Source organism: Thamnophis elegans, chromosome 4, assembly GCF_009769535.1.
Source record: "Thamnophis elegans isolate rThaEle1 chromosome 4, rThaEle1.pri, whole genome shotgun sequence".
Lineage (NCBI taxonomy): Eukaryota > Metazoa > Chordata > Lepidosauria > Squamata > Colubridae > Thamnophis > Thamnophis elegans.
Genome location: NC_045544.1, coordinates 95,438,999 through 95,457,511, shown reverse-complemented (window position 1 = coordinate 95,457,511; position 18,513 = coordinate 95,438,999). Strand labels below are relative to the sequence as shown.

The following is an 18,513-nucleotide window of genomic DNA, read 5'->3' as shown; positions in this document are numbered from 1 at the left end:
TGTGTGCAACCATCGAGAAAAAACACTTGGATAAGTGACTTGATTTATATAATCCTGTTTTGTATTAGTTTATGAGTAAGGACTTTTGCCAGAGCATTTATCTGTGTTTATTTTGGGCTTGCAGCCAGCAAGAGCTGGGACTGATAAAAATATTCCATTGAAGTTCTGTGTGGCTTTCGTTTTTGAACGGACAAGGTAGGGGGGTCAGAACAGATCCCTATCTGCTTACCTACTAGAAACCAAGAGAAATTATGGCTGCCTGGTCACCACAAAATAGCTGAGAAAGATACTCTGGACTTCTACCTCCAGAAGCTAGTAAACCAATACATCTCTATTCTGCTATATGTAAACAAGATAAGTCTTTTTAATTCTCCTATGGCACTCAGAAGACCACTGAGGAACATTGCTCAATATTTCAAGGAACATCATTCCAGTAAAATGACTATAAATCCAAAGTCTCTGCCAAGAGATCAAACATACATTTATGGCATGCAAATGGGAATACATTTGAGTAGCTCTCATGGCAGGATGTAATCTTGCAGGTATTGACTATATGAAGTTTCATGGATGCTTTGTGACTCCAAATGTTATTTTTTGGGAGAGGGGGAACTTACAATAAATTGAAAACAAGAGAATCTGAATAAATGTCTGGATATATGTTCTTACACATATAGACTATGCATGCGTGCATAGAAATTTTTAAAAAACACATTTAAATACAAAGTACCAGTATACAGAACTAAAGGAAGTCTCTGAAAAAGACAGGATAAGAAATAACCTGATATATTCCACCTGAATGGGTGGAAACTAATCAAGGAGAAAGCAATTTAGAACTGAGGAGAAATTTCCTGACAGTTAGAACAATTAATCAGTGGAACAGTTTGCCTCCAGAAGTTGTGAATGCCCCGACACTGGAAGTCTTTAAGAAGATGTTGGATAGCCATTTGTCTGAAACGGTATAGGGTTTCCTGCCTAGGCAGGGGGTTGGACTAGAAGACCTCCAAGGTCCCTTCCAACTCTGCTATTGTATTGTATTGTAAAATCATAGCTATAACTTATAATTTCTTAATACATTAAAAAAATACCTTGTCTTCATGACTGCGGAAATAATATAAAGTTTTCCCAACTAGTATACACCACACTGTTTTAGAATATCCATGTTTCACCTGCAAATGAAATTAAATATTTTATGCAGAAGGGCAATGAAATTTTTTTTAAAAAATCCTGTATTTAAAAGCATTATAGTACTGGGCTATAGTACAGTAACAACAAAGCTACAATTCTTCAGAAAAGTACTGTATTTCTGAAAATTTTGACGAAACAATGAAAACCACAGACTCACAGCTATATAACTGAGTTACGTTTATAGCTGAACTTTCATATACAGTTCATATAAAACTGATATGAAATATAAATAGTGTAGCTGGACGTGAACATATAAAAAATAAACTCCTTAGCCTCTTTCTGGATTATTTTCCTGCCTAGACATGATTCAAACCAGTAGTTTTTAGTTCTATTTTAGATTAATCTTCAGGTAAAGTTTTTTCCTATGACAACCTGTGGAAACAAACGCTGGATTTGGAAGACACAGGACAGAAAGAGTATCAATGCACTTGAACCTTCAAGTATTAGATACATTTTTAAGGGTATCATGGGCAGCCAGGAAAACAAATGGATCGAAGAATAAATCAAACTGGAATTCTTATACATAGTATTGATGGCCAATCTTAATGACTATTGTTTTGGACATATCATGTGGAGACCCAAATACCTTTAAAATGTTAAAAATGTTGAAGGAAAAAAAAGGAGAATAGCCAGTGCCAATGAAGATGGATTTAATTAGAACTGTACTTCTAAGAGACCTAAATTGAAGACAGATTATTCTGAAGAGAATCTATCAATGTGGTTCCCTAAGAATTAATACCAACTTGATAGTATTAAATCAATCAATTAATAATTTATAGCCCTGTTGAAACCTAAGCAATCTAAATTCAATCATGGTCACTTGAAAATAGATAACCTTGTTAATAGAAGCATTAAATCAGCTTTTTTCAACAACTATATTTTTTCCAAGTTCAAATAAAATGGCAAAAAGCTTCTGAACATAGTTGCAACAGAAGAGGAAGATTTTAGGTTTCATGTTATACTTGGGGAGCATTACAAAAAGGGGATTGTCATTACAATGCTTTTTGGTGTATTTTTTAAAAAAATTCTACCTCCCTGGTAATGTTTTACTCCTATTTTTTGCAAGTATGCTGGGAAACAAAGAGGGATCTCAAGTGCTAGGTTAATCTTAAAACTTTTCCAAAAACTGGCATTTTATTTGCTAACTTTTAAAACTAATTAAAGAGTAATAGCTAACTAAAAAGAGCAATGAATTCTTAATACTAAACCAATGGATACTTTCCTCCAGAAATAAATAGCATGAAAAGTTTTCTTCATAAAGGCAGAAAAAGAATCATTACATTTTGTACCCATGCTTGCTGATATCCCAATACTTAGCTGATACTATCTGCATTTTAAAAAGGTCCCTGATTAAATGCAAAGACATATTAAATGGTAGCTAATTTAGCCTCCAGAATGATCAGGAAAAACCTTAAGTATTCCAAACTTACCCAAGTGGTAATGAAAAACAAAGGTAATCCCCAGCATTGTGGGGATTGTTTATGTATTTTAAAATGTTTATTTAATAAAAACATTTTTACCATTGTCTGTCTCAAAGCAATATTATGAAAGAGAATAGGAAAGTTATTACCACCAGAGGAGCCATATATAGTACCATAGTTTCTGAATGTTCTATTCATTACATTTAAGAAATATGGGAACCAATATACCACACATACTAGTAGCAAAGGGCATAAATAAAATTGAATCCTATTAGGCTTTGCTGTCCCTAGCAAAAAATCCCCAAACACATCCAAACCTGCATATTTCTTTAATGCCCTCCTGCTCCCTTGAGAGTAGTGAAACTTTCATGAGACATAGGCCTATAAAACCCTTTGGTGTTTTTTTTTAAACCATCCCTATTTTTGGATTACTAATCTACCAACTTAATAGTAATTTAGAAATCTTTTGATGTAATTAATAAAATTTAAATACCCAGTTTTCTAAATGAAAACTCTTGAAAAAAAATAAAAACAGAATAAAAATATCAAGAAAAAAGTAATGTCTTTTACCTTAGTAAGCAAGCCTTTCACTGCTGGTTTAACATCTGGCTGAATAAAAAGTGGGCTTGCAGCTTGTACTTTAAGGACATTTTGTAATACTTTGATCCATTCTTCTAAGATATTTGGGGAATCTGCAGTCATGTAATAAGTTCGTTTTTCTGTAGTCAGCTGAGGAGCATTAGAAACAAAACACTTTGACTGAAAGTAACCGGAACATTTTAATGCTAAGCTCCTAACTGGTACCAATACAAAATATTATAATAAATATAGTCTAAAGCAGTGGTTCTCAACCTGTGGGTCGAGACCCCTTTGGGGGTCAAACAACCCTTTCACAGGGGTCGCCTAAGACCATTAGAAAACATATATTTTTGAAAAAATACGGAAAACATAAAATAATTTTATGGTTGGGGGTCACCACAACATGAGGAATTGTATTAAAGGGTCACGGCATTGGAAAGGTTGAGACCCACTGGTCTAAAGGTTATTAATATGTTTATACCTAAATCTTTGGTGGGAATTCAAGGTGACATTGATATTTCTCAACCACATTTTATCCTCATTAAAACCATAAAATACAAGCTAGTCCTTGACTTATAACCATTCATTTAATGACATTCAAAGTTACAATGGTGCTAAGAATAATGACATGACTTAATAAAGCCTCTTTGCAGTCATATAATTATGTCAATGGAGATTCTCAGTCATCCAGGTCATGGTTGTCCCAAAGGTGCTTTTTTAAAAGGCAACTAGATTTTGTTTTTCCTTGAAGAAGACGTTTCATTTCTCATCCAAGAAACTCTGAAGAAATTCTTGGATTAAAAAGCAAAATGTCTTCAAGGAAAAATGAAGTCCAGTTGCCTTTTGAAAAGCATCATTGGGACATGACCTGGATGACTGACAATCTCCATAAACAAGGGTATATCTGCCTGTATAAGCACCATACAAATTCCGTGTGTACATATACTTTTTGACACATATAGGCAAATGCCCCATCTTTGCAAATTATTCTTTCCTAAAGGTTAGGAAGAAAAAAAGGCTATTCAAGTCCGAGACCCATCTCTTTACCTCCTTTTTTCTCAGCATGGTTTCTACTAATTACTGAGTCCTTTAATTTGCCTGAGAAATCATAGTTGGTGCAGATTTCAATTTCATTAAGCAGCAGTTTTAACGAAGCTCTATCCATATAAATACATATATGTTGTTTATCCCAATGGGTTGCTCAGGGACTACTGCTAATGAGGAAGCTTGTATCAGTCAAGCCTTACTTTCCTATAACCACAAATGAAATCTAGAAACTTGCAACTGCCCAAATGTCTGCCTGTATCTGTTTCTTCATGAAGAGTTTCAGTAGGAAGAAAAAGGAAAAACTACATCCTGATGTACACATGACTGCTATTCTGCTGCCCCATGAAACATCATAAATTAAGGAAATACCTGAACTGTTTGTTTTCCATCACCTCTTACAATATGGCTGGATGCACTTAATTCAATTTGACCTTGGGGTTTTCTTATTACATCACTCTATGGGAGAAATAATGTAATAAGTAAATTATCATGTGTAGTACCAATAATCATCAACCACATTTTAGAGCAAGAAACTGAAATTCACTTTCAGATGGTTGGACATAATAACCCCTTTGGACTGATGGATATATTTAGAATTGTTTATATTTTGCATATTGTTGGCATTTGGCAAAATTAATATAAGTTTATAATTATTTATAAGGAATTTCTTCCTTATAAATTTAATCCTTTTGTTTCCAATCTGCATTTACAACAACCTTCTGAAGTAACTGCGAAGACTGAGAAGTAACTATGTACTTGCACAGCTCTCAGAGCATACAAGTCCCACAACCACATCAAGGTAAGGGATATTATTATTCTTCCATAATAATTATCTTGATTCATAACAGTCACTGCCCATTGATTCCTAAGCAGCTTGGATCAATGGAAAAATAGGGGAAGGAGAGGACAGTTCCATACTTTATTGAAGAATATCACAAAAGGGCTAGAGAAGGGGATAGCTGGACAAAAATTTAAGATGGTGAGGAAGAAAGAAATCGAAATAGGATAATCTAAATGTAGCTAGTGAATGTCCTAAGGTCATCTATGAGTGTGTCAGAATTATAGCCCTGGTTTCTTAAACATCTCTGGATTCCAAAGTCATTAGAGGGCAGAGTCCAAAGGAAATTATACTGAATTGGTTCCAAGAAGATTGAAAGTCACTAAAGTTTCATATACTGTATTAAAGCTGACTAGCAACAAGATTTCTGGAACAGATAGCAAAACTTCTAGATCAGACTTCTGCTGCACATGTTTGGACTGCAAGAATTATTTCTATGCAGCTCTCAGAATTAAAAACACTGCCTTGTTTACTTGTTTATTACATATATTGTCTCATAAACATGGCTGAAGAACAAACTTTCAGAGAAAAGAGATTTGAAGTAATTCATTATTATACTTCAGATCAGTTCAAAAACAAATTGTTGCATAATGATTCAGTAAAGAAATACAGGCAAACACAATCTTAATGAGCTAATCTTATAATTTGCATTTGCTTACCGGAGATTTATAATAAAGCAATTCACCCCCTTTGAGTACAAACCATCGTCGTTTCCACGTTTTTACTTTACCACTCATTTTTAACAAATATCCAGATTTCTCTAGCAGTTCCTATAGTTTAAAGAAAAAAATAAATAAATGCTAAATTATTTGATTAATGCACTATGAATTGATAAACAACATTTCTAACCAAAAATGATGTTTAAGGTCCTAATACAAAATTAGGAAAATTATTCATAGACACATAACATAAATTTTCAAGTAAAAACAATTAAAAACCGGAATTAAAAATGCAGCACATTGCAATGGTGTCAAAAACTACTGGTAGGGCTACTGGAACTAACAGACATATAACCTCTGTCCAGTTCTTTATACATAGATTCATGCATAGATTCATATATTGTGTATGATTAAGCATGAGAAAGGAAAATAAATGTTAAGATATAACATAAGCAAAATGTAATCACTGCATATACAAAATAATCAGCACCATCTTCTAAAAGAAGGAACAAAGCCACCATAACCACTTGGATATCAAAGCAATCCCATAATTTAGGTAAAGTGATGGGTATTTTACATCTCTTTGTTGCTATTAGTGATTATCCAAAGCTTTGCAGCCAGGCCTTGGTAGCGCTAAAGTTCTAATGCTTGAAGCCAGATTGAAACAGAAAAACGTTATAGCTTACTTTCAAATACTTTGGCCACCTAATGAGAAGGAAGGATTCACTGGAGAAGAGCCTAATGCTGGGAAAGATTGAGGGCAAAAAAGAAGGGGACGACAGAGAATGAGGTGGCTGGATGGAGTCACCGAAGCAGTAGGCGTGAACATAAATGGACTCCAGAGGATGATAGAGGACAGGAAGGCCTGGGGAAACATTGTCCATGGGGATGCGATGGGTTTGACATGAGTTCGCAACTAACAACAACATAGCTTACTTACATTTTTTCCATTATCACTAGATGATGAACAGGTTTTAGGTAATTTTTGTTCGGGTTCTGAGTAATCTGTATCAGTTGAATAGGCATCAGGAGGAATAGCATAGTCACCTTCTGAAGTCATTGAAGACAGAGAGACCCCTGAGTGCAAGACAAATGAAGCAATTTAAATGAAATTTTCCTTTTCTCAATCTCTAATAAAAACTGTTTAATGTATTCTTTTAATAATAGCACCATTTTAACTTTATGTGTCCTAAAGGTTAAAATAGTTGTTTTGTTATAAACGCTGCCCACCTCGTTTCATAGCCCGTGGGCTACCAGGACCACTTCTGCTTCTAGAGTCTGATTCAGATGTCCGTGAACTGGACTGGGAACCATCTTCTTCAGATCCAGAGGAGTCATCTAAGAACGGGTTGTTACTGATTTGTGTTGCCTTCTGATAAAATCAACAAGTCATTGGTTAAAACTGTTTACTACAATAGTCAAAAAGACAGCATAATAATAATGATATATAATATTCATATGGTTTTTTTTAAGATGAGAGATTGCTTAGAATAGACTATAGTTATATAAATAATTTTTGATCATTAACAGTTTGTTTTTAAAATATTTTATGGGTAAATTAGATTTGCTGCTGTATTTAAAAAAAAACCATTTATGTCATGACTTAATTACATTTGCTAGATATAATCTAAACAAATCAACACTGATTTTCATTAGTATACAGGCATTTCCACATGATTAAGGGATGTCACTTAATATAGTGCTACATGATAATATTTGGAACTTGGCTTCTTCTCATCTCTGTCTAAAAAGAGACATGGAAAGACACTAACTTCTTGCATTGCTAGATAAAGATTTTTTGCACCTAAGATTACTATTAAAGACTGGTATCCAATATCAGTTTCTTTGCATTTGTATTCCTTTAGCCAATATTTCTGTCTCTGAAATTTCATTCTGCTTCAGGTTTCATATTAAATAAAACATGCATTCTGATTGTATTTCAGTTCTCTGTAGGTATCTCCAAGTTAGTGGAATGTAGACCAGAATATGTTGTATCATTGCAAGATAGTTTTTAGATCACAGAGAATAAAATTTAGAGCTAGAAGTGCTTGCAACTAAAATACACCATGTTTAAGTAACAGAAACATATTTTGGTTATTATTAAGGTAGCTTACTTTATTACACTTTCAAAGGAGCAAGAATTACTTTTCCAGCTTAAGGGGTGCGGAAGTAGAATATTTTGAGTAAACATCAACAGAAGCAGCCACATTTTTAAAGTAGACCTAACATAACATTTCTCCAAGCATAATTGTAAAAAAACGATTACCCCTTTAAGAGTGGTATAAACTGGTGTAGTCATGTTCTTATATATTAATGATGTGTAGAGTCCTGATGGAGAATATGAAGATGAAGAAGAGGAACCTGAAACAAAGTTTTTTTAAATAAATTCAGAAAATACTGGGTGTATAATTTTTTTAATTTAAAAAAGATCAGTTAATTTGCTGAATAGGTAGTCTGGGGAAAAATTATATAAGATTAGTTTACATCTTTTAATTAAATATACATATTTCAGATGGAAAACTCAAATTTAAAATATATATATATATGTGTGTACACACACACACACACACAAATATTTATTAATACTACCTATAACAAATCCATTAAAAAGTAAAATTTTCTTTGGGAGTTGCCTTTAGATATTCAGGGCCTTTGAAATCCCAGAGTGCCAAGTAAACTTTTTTCTTCCTTGATTATGCTAACTGAAAAGGAAATATTACAGTATTCAAGGGGATTTGCCTCAGCAATTCAGTTTAAGTAACTATTCTAATTACTTACTTTTATTGAAAGAGTCCATGTTGAAGACCTCAGAAAAGCACAGACCTGATTTGGCTACAGCATAAATTCTGTTTTCCTGAAGAACAAAACAGAGCTGCTATTATATTAAATTTATGTTTCTATTATAAGCAGTTTGTTTCTCTCTAAGCACTTTACAGAGTTAGCATATTGCTCCCAACAATCTGGGTTCTTATTTTACCAATCCCTTTACCAAAGGATAGAAGGCTGAGTCAACCTTGAGCCAGTGACAATTGAATTGCTGGCAGTCAGCAGAATTAGCCTGCAGTACTGCATTCTAACCACTGTGCCACCATGGTTCTGTAAGTCAAACTTGTAAATTAAAAACTACCTGTATATAAGGATAAAGATTGTCTTTTGTCAAGCTTGATTCCTGATAATTACATGGAAATGCCTATACAGGTTTTTTTTGGCAATGACATAAAAATGGTGTGCCTTTGTCATCTTCTTAGATGTTTTTTTATAAATCCAAGTGCTGGGATTTCCTGATAACATCCCATTCAAGTATTAACCAGGTTGATCTGTTTAGCTTTTTGAGAACAGCCAAAGTCAAGTAGATACTGCCATCTACTATCTGCAGTTAATTTTAATAGAGAATTACCACTAATCTTTTCAGAACAAACTGTGAGAAAAAGTATCTGCCACGGAGGTTAAAAAAAGAAAAGCCACACTTATAAAACAAAATTACAGTGGAATATGAGTAATCTGTAGTCTAATTAACAATCTGGAATATTATTATTTATACCTAGTTCACTTACCCAAGAAGGGAATCGATGTAGTGGAGTGGGAGGTTTACTGTTAATCATCTTCCCTGAATCGCTCAAATCCACAGTTTCTGTATCTTTCATTTCACAGCAATCATAAGTAAATGATTCCTCATTACAACTAATCTCCATCTTCTCAAAAACCTCTGTGTCATCTCCATCTACCTGATCAATGTCTGTTTCCTGAGGCTTAAAAGGACGTATCATGCTTATAGCATTCCTGTTTTTGCCAAACAGTTTATCAGAACACAAGGAAGGCTGGCTAAAATGTTTTTTGCCAACGCTGTACTTAGAATAAAAGCACTAGGAGTCCTCAGTTTGGGTGGTGGCAGATTAGATGGAGAATCAAGCTGTTTGTCAGACTGAGAGCTGGCTGCCAGCATCACTGATGGATGCTTAGGAGCCAAAGATGGGGTCAAAATTGGACTTGGAGTATTTGCTTCACTAGAAGAGGATGAATAATCTAGCCTGTGGGATTGAAATCTCTTATTTAGTTCATCGGAAAAGCTATCATGACTTTTTTTTTCATTGAACGATTCCAAGTTGCTCTTTCCAATTAGATGGCTCTGATTTTTCCATGAAGACTTTTGTTGCCAGGAATACAGTTTATGTACATTTCCCTGAGATTGAAAACTTTCTTCTTCCAACATGGAACTACTGTCATCTGATGCTGTCAAATACATTTCACTCCCTATTCTGCTGTACCCTGTGCCCTCTTCAGATGTGTGGCTTGAAAACGTAGATACACATCTGGATTTTGATCTTCCTTTGCTTCCTTCTTCATCAGAGCTCCAGTCACTTACTGTAATGCAAGAATTTTTTGATATGTTGTTATCTATATCTTTCGACTTTGCTGCCATTCTTTGTTCAGGAATGCAAGCGTTTTGTTGCAATGGTTTTAGATTTCTATTAATTCCGGGTATTTGGCCAGCAAGGGATGTTTCTTGAATTTCATTCTCTAGACACCAGGAGACAGTAACAACATTGGACAAAATTGTAACAAACATCTACAAATAAAATGTTAAAATCCATTTTGTTTTCAGTCAAGGAAATAATAATAGTGTATGCAAATAACATATGGGATTATATACTAGTGTTCTCATACAGAAGAATCCTAATACCAGTAATTAAAAGATGTTAGAGATAATCCATCTCTTCTTAATTGATTTTCTATGGTAAGAAAAAGGAAAATAGTAATGGGGAAAGGAACAGAGCAAGACTACAAATGGAAAACTGAATTATCTGGCACAATTTTTAAAGATCCATGAAAAAAGCAGCATTACCGCCAAGCAAGAACCTCATTTTTTAAGCTACCTGAGACAGAGTGGAATTGATAGAGGCAATCCAAGAAATGGCTATCTATAAATATAGCAGAATGAAGTACCAGAGAAGACAATATAACATAAGAATGCATCAGATTTAATTCTCTTCTAGGTTAACAGAGTGGGAAAGGATAGATTTTTTTCCCAGATGAAGTATATAACCTTTTCTTAGTTACTGTATTAAATGAGAAAATGTTCTAAACTCTACTTTGCAGGTGATGTGGTACAATCCACTCTGCTACATTATTTTCTACATTATGAAGACTAGTCCTGCTTTCACATAATACTGTAACAACTTTCATGTTTAGTCATTTTTGATGAATGATGAAAAGTAATTAATTACATGATACCTGCCACAGAAGAATATCTTCTTAGTGCTTGCACTAAGAATAAACATTGGAAACATAGTTTATCAGTGAAGATGTAATAGTTTAAATACTAATGGACAAATTCAATGCTCCTGAACAGGAGTAAGGACATTGATTGTAATGCTAGTTTTATTATTTTAAAAGGTTCGGTAATTAGAATCTATTTCTAGGTCTGCTTGTTTAGAGAACATTGATAATATACTAGCACAATGTTGCAAAATATGACATTTTCCCAATGTTGTGGGCAATATAATTATTTAGTAGCATTAACAGGAGGCTGTTTCTCCTGTTAACGTAAGACTTTTTAGAATAGTTGACACAAATAAGAAAGGCAAATTAGAAGTATTCAATTAAAGTGTTGGACTAAGGGACAAGGAGACTCAGGTTATAGTCCAGCCAGGTTCTTTAGTCACAGAGGTTCATTGGCAACCTTGGACTGGTAATATTCTCTGTTTAGCCTACTGTACTTAACAGGTTTTGTTGTGAGGAAAAATACTAGAGTCAGTGGTGGGTTTTCATTATTTTTACTATTGGTTTGCTCATGCACGCGTGCTCCTGCGCATGCACAGAAGCACCCAGGAGGGTGGGCGGAGCCGCCCACCACCACCACTACCCGTTCGCCCGATCCAGGCCGAACCGGAAGCAACCCACCTCTGGCTAGAGTGGTGTATATGCTATCATATACAGTCAAATGAATGATAGGCTATTAATTAAATGTTTAAATCTGGTTAGCATTCCTGCTTTTGATAAAGTACTGCATATCACTCTTTTCCCAAAACAATTCCCCTAGGAACTGAGGGATCTTACTTTTTTCCCCCAAGGAATAACTTTTTCTGTGGAAAACCCTTAATTTGCAGGATTAATATAGATTCATTCTGGAGAAAAAGGAATTTTACATATTCAAATCCTAAGCATTTAGGATGAGGACTGTAATCCAAATAGGGATTCGCTTAGAAGAAAGTTCCATTTCAATAAATGGAAATACTCCTTAGTACACCTGCTTAGGATTAAATTGCTAGAATTGCATTCTAGAACTTAAAATACCTTGACTTTTATGGTTTTCGTTAAGATCAACTTGTTTTGAGGCAGAACTGTTTGCATCTTCAGGTTTAGGAACTTGTTGAGGACTTCTTGCTCTGTTTAAGAAGCATCCAAAAGTCAAACTGCTCAGTCGTTGGCCTTCTCCAGGTTTTTGTGACGAAGAAACAGACTTCTTTCCCTGAAGTTCTGTTTAAGTAATAATTTACTTAATAATTAAACAACATTTAATGTGTTTATAACATTAGATTGTTTATTTTATAAGCTGAGAGGCTGAACTTTTAATATTACAAGTAGTTCTAAATTTACAATGGCAATTGAGACTAGAAATGCTAAATGATGTGGTTCTAAAGCATGATGTCACGTGATCATGTCATGTGCTCATGTCACTTAGTGACAGCAAGCCCTGCAGTTCTAATTGCTGTTATTAACTGAAACCCACAGTTGTTAGAGGAAGCTTCCTGCTTGCTTCCCACAACCAAAGTCAGTCAGGAAGCCAGCAGAAAGTTGCAAGTTCCAGGCCTGCAAGTGAGTAAAGGTATGTCGGGGTAGTGGTGGTAAAGAAGAGCATGGTGAGGACTGGGGAGGACATACAAGAGTGACAGGGGATACATAAGAGATGCAACTAGATTGGGGAGGGAGTGCAGGAGTGCGGCTTGAGTCAGGGAAGATATGTACGGATGTGATGTGAGTCAGGAAGGGTGTAAGAGTTAGTAAGGCGATATGAGTGATGAGCCCAGCGAAGCACAGAGGGGTTGTAGGCAGGTATGTGGGTTGAGGAGACTTACCCAGCAGTTTATTTTTTCTTTGCCAGATTCCCCATTAAATTTCCCCCTAAATCAATGAGTAGACCAGCAGGGAAGGTTGCACATAGTGACCACATGATTGCGGGGCCCTGCAACCGACTGCACATGTAACTGGTTGTCAATCACTCTGATTGCAATCATGTAACTGTGGCAACTTTGAATGGTCATTGAATAAATGGTCATAGGTTAGGACTATTTGTAGACAACTCTATGTTTATGATATTTCTGTTTAATACTACGTATCTTCTTAAGTTTAATATTGGTTTCACAGTGTACTTTAACATAGTTTTAGAGAAAAGAGGTAATTCAGAACTAAAGATTGGGTTCACCATAATCCGTAGTTTAGAAACCACAATGACTGGGTCACATAATGCATCAATCCAAAAGCAAACAAAACTCAATGGAGTAAACCCAAACACTAAATTATTTCAAATGGAAATAAAAAAGCCTTTCAGTTTTTATTATCCCTTCATCATCCAGCACATTGCAGACCTCTAGACCACCCTTTAGCAAAACCTTTACAAAGTTATAGATGGCTTTACTGTGGAATAATGTTATACCTAGGAATTTCTGGGCACAACTGTTTCCCCTGCCTGTTGTAGTATTGGATACAATCTACAATAAAGACATTCTCAAAGAGTTAACCCCAAGTTCCTTAATTATGGAACACAGCTGTGTTTTGAGAATTTGTACACATACCTTGTAATTTAGTCTGCAACAGCTTAATCTCTTCAGTTTGGTTTTGATTGATCGCACGGAGGTTCTGATTCTCTGTTTCTAGCTGAAAACATAGATAAATGCCCCATTCATAAGTACAGTATTGAAAAAGATTGCATCCAAAGGAAAGCTATACTTTCCTTACATCTCATATGGTATTATTTCCAATCTCACATCCATTTTCCTGGCAATGTTCACCAACTTGGTTGTGCTTACATTTAAGTATATTTACAAATGATTGCAGTGTTAAGCAGTATATTTAACTCAAATAGTTTTGTTATCTAGGAGTAATGTGAATGAAAGACTATAGAACTCAACCTCAGATCCTATTTCAAAGATCATCTATTTTAAGTAGTTTTTATAGGTTATGTCTATTATTATTTTTTAAAGATAAAGTTATCACAATATTTTTTCCCACAGAAACAAAATAAAATGTATTGTGCTTTGTAGACACAATCAACAGAAAAAAATTGAAAGCACAAATAATAAATCCTCATTGTAGGCAACTTCGCATATTTCAAAGCAAAGCATTTTTCATGTAGGGATTCACAGCCTTAGTCTTGTGAACAACTCCGCAAAAACTTTTAAAGAACTTATTGACCAGATAACATAGAACTGGCAATTATCCACTAATAGATACTAATGAAATATATAACTTGTCCTGAACTTTAAGGTCATTTTGTTAGCAAAGGAACTGTGAATTTAGGGTGAAGAAAACCTCACTGCTACAGCAGTTTATAAAAGGAACGATTACCTACATATTTTATTTACTTCCTACCTCAATGACAAAGTTGTAATAAGTATAAATGTTGGTCATGTTATCTATGGCTGTTGAGTGTTGTCGTTCAGCACATGGGGTGACATTATTTCCATATCACTCTTACACTAGAAGAGTTCCATTGGGTTTAAGTGTTGTTACTTATGAAACTTACCTCATGAAGCTTGATAGTCACCCATTCCTTAATCTTAGCTGCTTTTTCTTCTATAATTTTAGCTTCTTGTATTCTGATTTCCTTCTGAAACAGGAAGATGGGCTTTTGTGTAATTTGCATTCTTGTCCATAACAATGCACTTTATTCACTTAAAACAGAAGGCTCAACCTTTTCCAGGCTAAGGATTGCACTTAAGCTTTAATTTATTAGTGATTATGTTGCCTCTTTTGAAAGTAAATGGCCTACAGTAAAAGTGATAAATAACCATAAAATTAATATCAATCATGCAAAGTTAAAACCGTAAGTAGTATTAATAAAACGAGTAAAATACTGCAGTAAAACTGTTGTTACTGATGGACTGATCTTCATTAAAAGGCCTCCTGAAAAGTACAGTTTTCATTATTTTAAATATTGTATTTTTCTGAGTATAAGACCAGGTCGCCTGGTGCACCAGTTGCGTCCCTACCTGAACCGGGAGGCCCTCACAACAGTCACTCGTGCCCTTGTGAGCTCTAGACTGGACTACTGCAACGTGCTCTACATGGGGCAGCCCTTGAAGAGCATTCGGAAACTTCAGCTTGTCCAGAATGCAGCCGCACGAGCGATCGTGGGTGCACCTCGGTTCACCCACGTAACACCTATCCTCCGTGAGCTGCACTGGCTGCCTATTGGTCTTCGGATACGCTTCAAGGTGCTAGTCGTCACTTATAAAGCCCTTCATGGTATTGGACCTGGGTACTTGAGAGACCGCCTGCTGCCAATTACCTCCAATAGACCGATTAGATCCCACAGATTAGGCCTCCTCCGAATTCCATCCGCCGGCCAATGCCGACTACCCGGAGGAGAGCCTTCTCTCTGGCTGCTCCGACCCTCTGGAACGAGCTCCCCGTGGAGATTCGAACCCTCACCACCCTCCAGGCCTTCCGCAAAGCCCTTAAAACTTGGCTGTTCCGACAGGCCTGGGGCTAAAGAGCTTTTGCCCCCCCTCGAATGGTATGGTTGTTGTGTGCTTTTAAATTGTGTATTGTTCTGTTCGTCTTTTTATCCCTTATCTGTACCCCCTTTCCTGACTTGGATTGTGAGCCGCCTGAGTCCCCTTCGGGGAAAAGGGCGGCATATAAATGCAATAAATTCAATTCAATTCAATTCAATTCAATTTAGGAGGCTTCCAGAGTGCTCCTGAGGGCTGGGGAGGGCAGAAATGAGCAAAAAAAAGGGTAGTTTTTTGCTCAACACCCCCCCCCCCGGCAGCCTCTAAGAGCACTCTATAAGCCTCCTAAAGGCTATCCATGTGCTTAAAAAAAAGGGCCAGTTTTTGAGAAAAATGGGCCATTTTTGTGAGGTCTGCAGAATGCAAAAAAAATTTTTTTAATTTGCCTCTTCAAAATCTTAGTGCGTTCTTATACTCCGGTGCGTCTTATACTCCAAAAAATATGAGTTTGCTTAATTACAAAATTATGGATTGTCCATTTGAGAAATCTGTTTGGCCATATGATATTAATTCTTACAGAATCTGTTTTCCCCTCAACAAGAATTTTGCAGCACAAAAATCTAGGGGTATTACTTTTTTGTAGGCCCCTTCTTTCACTCTTTATCTCTTATACATACTAATACATATATTGATAACTGGACAAGAAAAATGTTATTTTCCCAACCTGCTCTACAAGCTGTTGTTCCAGATTCTGGATAGCATCATCTTTCTCTTGAACCAGAATCCTCATCTTTTTGTTTTGACATTAGCAGCTTTCAGTTTCTCCTCCATAATCTGCACCTAGAAATTAAAACACAGCTGTGTACACAAAGTCTGTAAAACTCTAAAATTAAATGCATAATTCAGAATGTTGTAATGTTTTATTCTTCTGAGATTAGTTAAAGTATATATACATTCATCAGCCAGTCCTAATCCTAGTTTACTGAAATCTCTAACAATCTGCTATTTTGCTCATATCTTTTATATGAATATGTTATTCCCAGCTGAACAATTGTTCAACCCTATCATTCAAACAACCAGATTTAATGACAAACAAACTGCAGTAAAGACAGTGGCTTGGATCCAGAAGTTCTATTTATACAAAGAAACGTCAAAAAATCTTCATTATCTGTCCATTCTGCTGCTTTTGAGTTTGTTATCCATCATTTCAAGGATCACTTAACCTTCAAGAGCTGTTTTGGGCAGGACACTGTACTACAAGAGTAGAAAAAAGTCAGGAAACCCCCAGACAAAATGATTTCATACTAAATTTATTTTAATTGCAATACAATATGTAAATACAATAGAATACAATAAATTACAAAACTCTGTAAGTCATACTGATTTCTAATGTAGAATGCTTTTTCTTTTGCATATTTACCCAGGCATTAAGATTAAGTGAGATGTTGTTTTAAAGTGATGACACAAGAAATCTTAAGAAAAAAACTCATCTATTGCATTTTTACTTGAGCATGATAAGTCTTAATTGTTTCAGGTTCATGTAAAACTTACAACAGTTCATTTAGTGATCGTTCGAAGTTACAACGGCACTAAAAAAAGTAATATGACAATTTTTCACACTTAAGATCATTGCAGCATTCCCATGGTCATATGATCAAAATCTAGATGCTTGGCAACTGATTCATATTTAGGACAATTTCAGTGTGCTGGGGTCATGTGATCCCTATTATAAACCTTTGACAAGCAACATCAATGGGGAAGCCAGATTCACCTATGTTACTAACTTAACTGAAATGATTCACTTAACAACTATGGCAAGGAAGGTTAAAAAAGAGTGCAAAACTCACTTAACAACTATCTCACTTAGCAACAGAAATTTTCTGCTCACCTCTGGTCATAAGTTGAGGACTACCTGTGTAATATAAACTGTTTTGAAGTATTATATCTTACTCTGAATTCTCATAGCAGTGCTAAAAGCAGAACAGAGAAAAATAAAAATATTTACCTGAGTCTCACTGAACCTATGCAACGTCTTTCCTGCCACTTGTACATACTTCCTGAGCCCTGCTATGTTTGTGCTACACTACTCGTCACTTGTGCACATTTGTGCATCCACTTCTACCTGAAAGCACCCACTCCAAGCCCCGCCATGTTCACACTATGCCTCTTCTACCATCTGGCAGCAGTTATCCCATGCTCATGCTGCACATATCTGCCACTACACGCGCAACAGGATATGCTTGTACCACATCTCATTCATCACTTGCGCGTCTCCCCCGGTCACTCAGACAACCTTGTGCACCCTCCCCCACTCAGCAATAGTCATCTCAAGCTCCACCACACTCAAGCGGTGCATCTCTTTGCTTTCTCTTCTACCCAGAAGTATCCACTTATCTGTCTGACAGTGTGCTTGTGAGCTGCCTGGGTCTCCTGTTGGCTTCCCTAATGGTTTTGATTGTTAGACATTCCAAGACCTTGTGAAAAGGTGCTCGTTTAATGACTTTTGTTAAATTGTAACACCAGGTACTGCAGCAGAGATGGTATTCTGTCAGTTTGGGCAAACCGGCAGCGGCAGGAGGCTCCGCCCACCCACCGACGTTATCACGGATGCTCTGTGCTTGCTCAGAAGTGCCGTGTATGCGCTCCTGGTGCTGAACCGGTAGTGAAGATTAGAGCATTTCATGCCTGGACTGCAGGGATTGCTGTCACTAAGATATGTGGTCATGTGATTTCATGCTTTATAACCACATTGCTTAGCGATGGTAATTCTGGAACCAATTGCTAATTCAAAAACTACCTGAGTTGTGCACAAACAGCACATAAGGCAATATTAATCTATAATAAATTCTACTACAATTTAAAACATAGCAAAGACGAATGGGACGACAGAGAATGAGGCGGCTGGATGGAATCACTGAAGCAGTTGGTGTAGCGTAAATGGACTCTGAGGGATAGTAGAGGACAGGAAGGCATGGAAGAATGTTGTCCATGGGGTCGCGTTAGGGTTGGACACGATTTCGACCACATTGGAAAATATGATTTGAATTAATGCTGTACTGATTTTTTTTAATGTTCAGCAATCTTTTATTTGCATTTTGGAGAATTATGAA

General features: G+C 36.0%; 1 protein-coding gene across 1 annotated transcript in view; it reads right to left on the bottom strand.

Moving 5' to 3' along the window:
• The window catches only part of PLEKHH2 (pleckstrin homology, MyTH4 and FERM domain containing H2), a 57,888-nt gene that overhangs the window by 19,552 nt on the left and 19,823 nt on the right, over window positions 1–18,513 (bottom strand). The window contains 15 exon segments of the mRNA XM_032215061.1: window positions 1,086–1,166; window positions 3,177–3,335; window positions 4,602–4,688; window positions 5,730–5,840; window positions 6,670–6,806; window positions 6,960–7,101; window positions 7,996–8,090; window positions 8,508–8,583; window positions 9,284–9,561; window positions 9,564–10,247; window positions 12,024–12,206; window positions 13,523–13,604; window positions 14,473–14,556; window positions 16,128–16,195; window positions 16,198–16,243. Coding sequence (XP_032070952.1) covers window positions 1,086–1,166; window positions 3,177–3,335; window positions 4,602–4,688; window positions 5,730–5,840; window positions 6,670–6,806; window positions 6,960–7,101; window positions 7,996–8,090; window positions 8,508–8,583; window positions 9,284–9,561; window positions 9,564–10,247; window positions 12,024–12,206; window positions 13,523–13,604; window positions 14,473–14,556; window positions 16,128–16,195; window positions 16,198–16,243 — 2,313 coding nt within the window.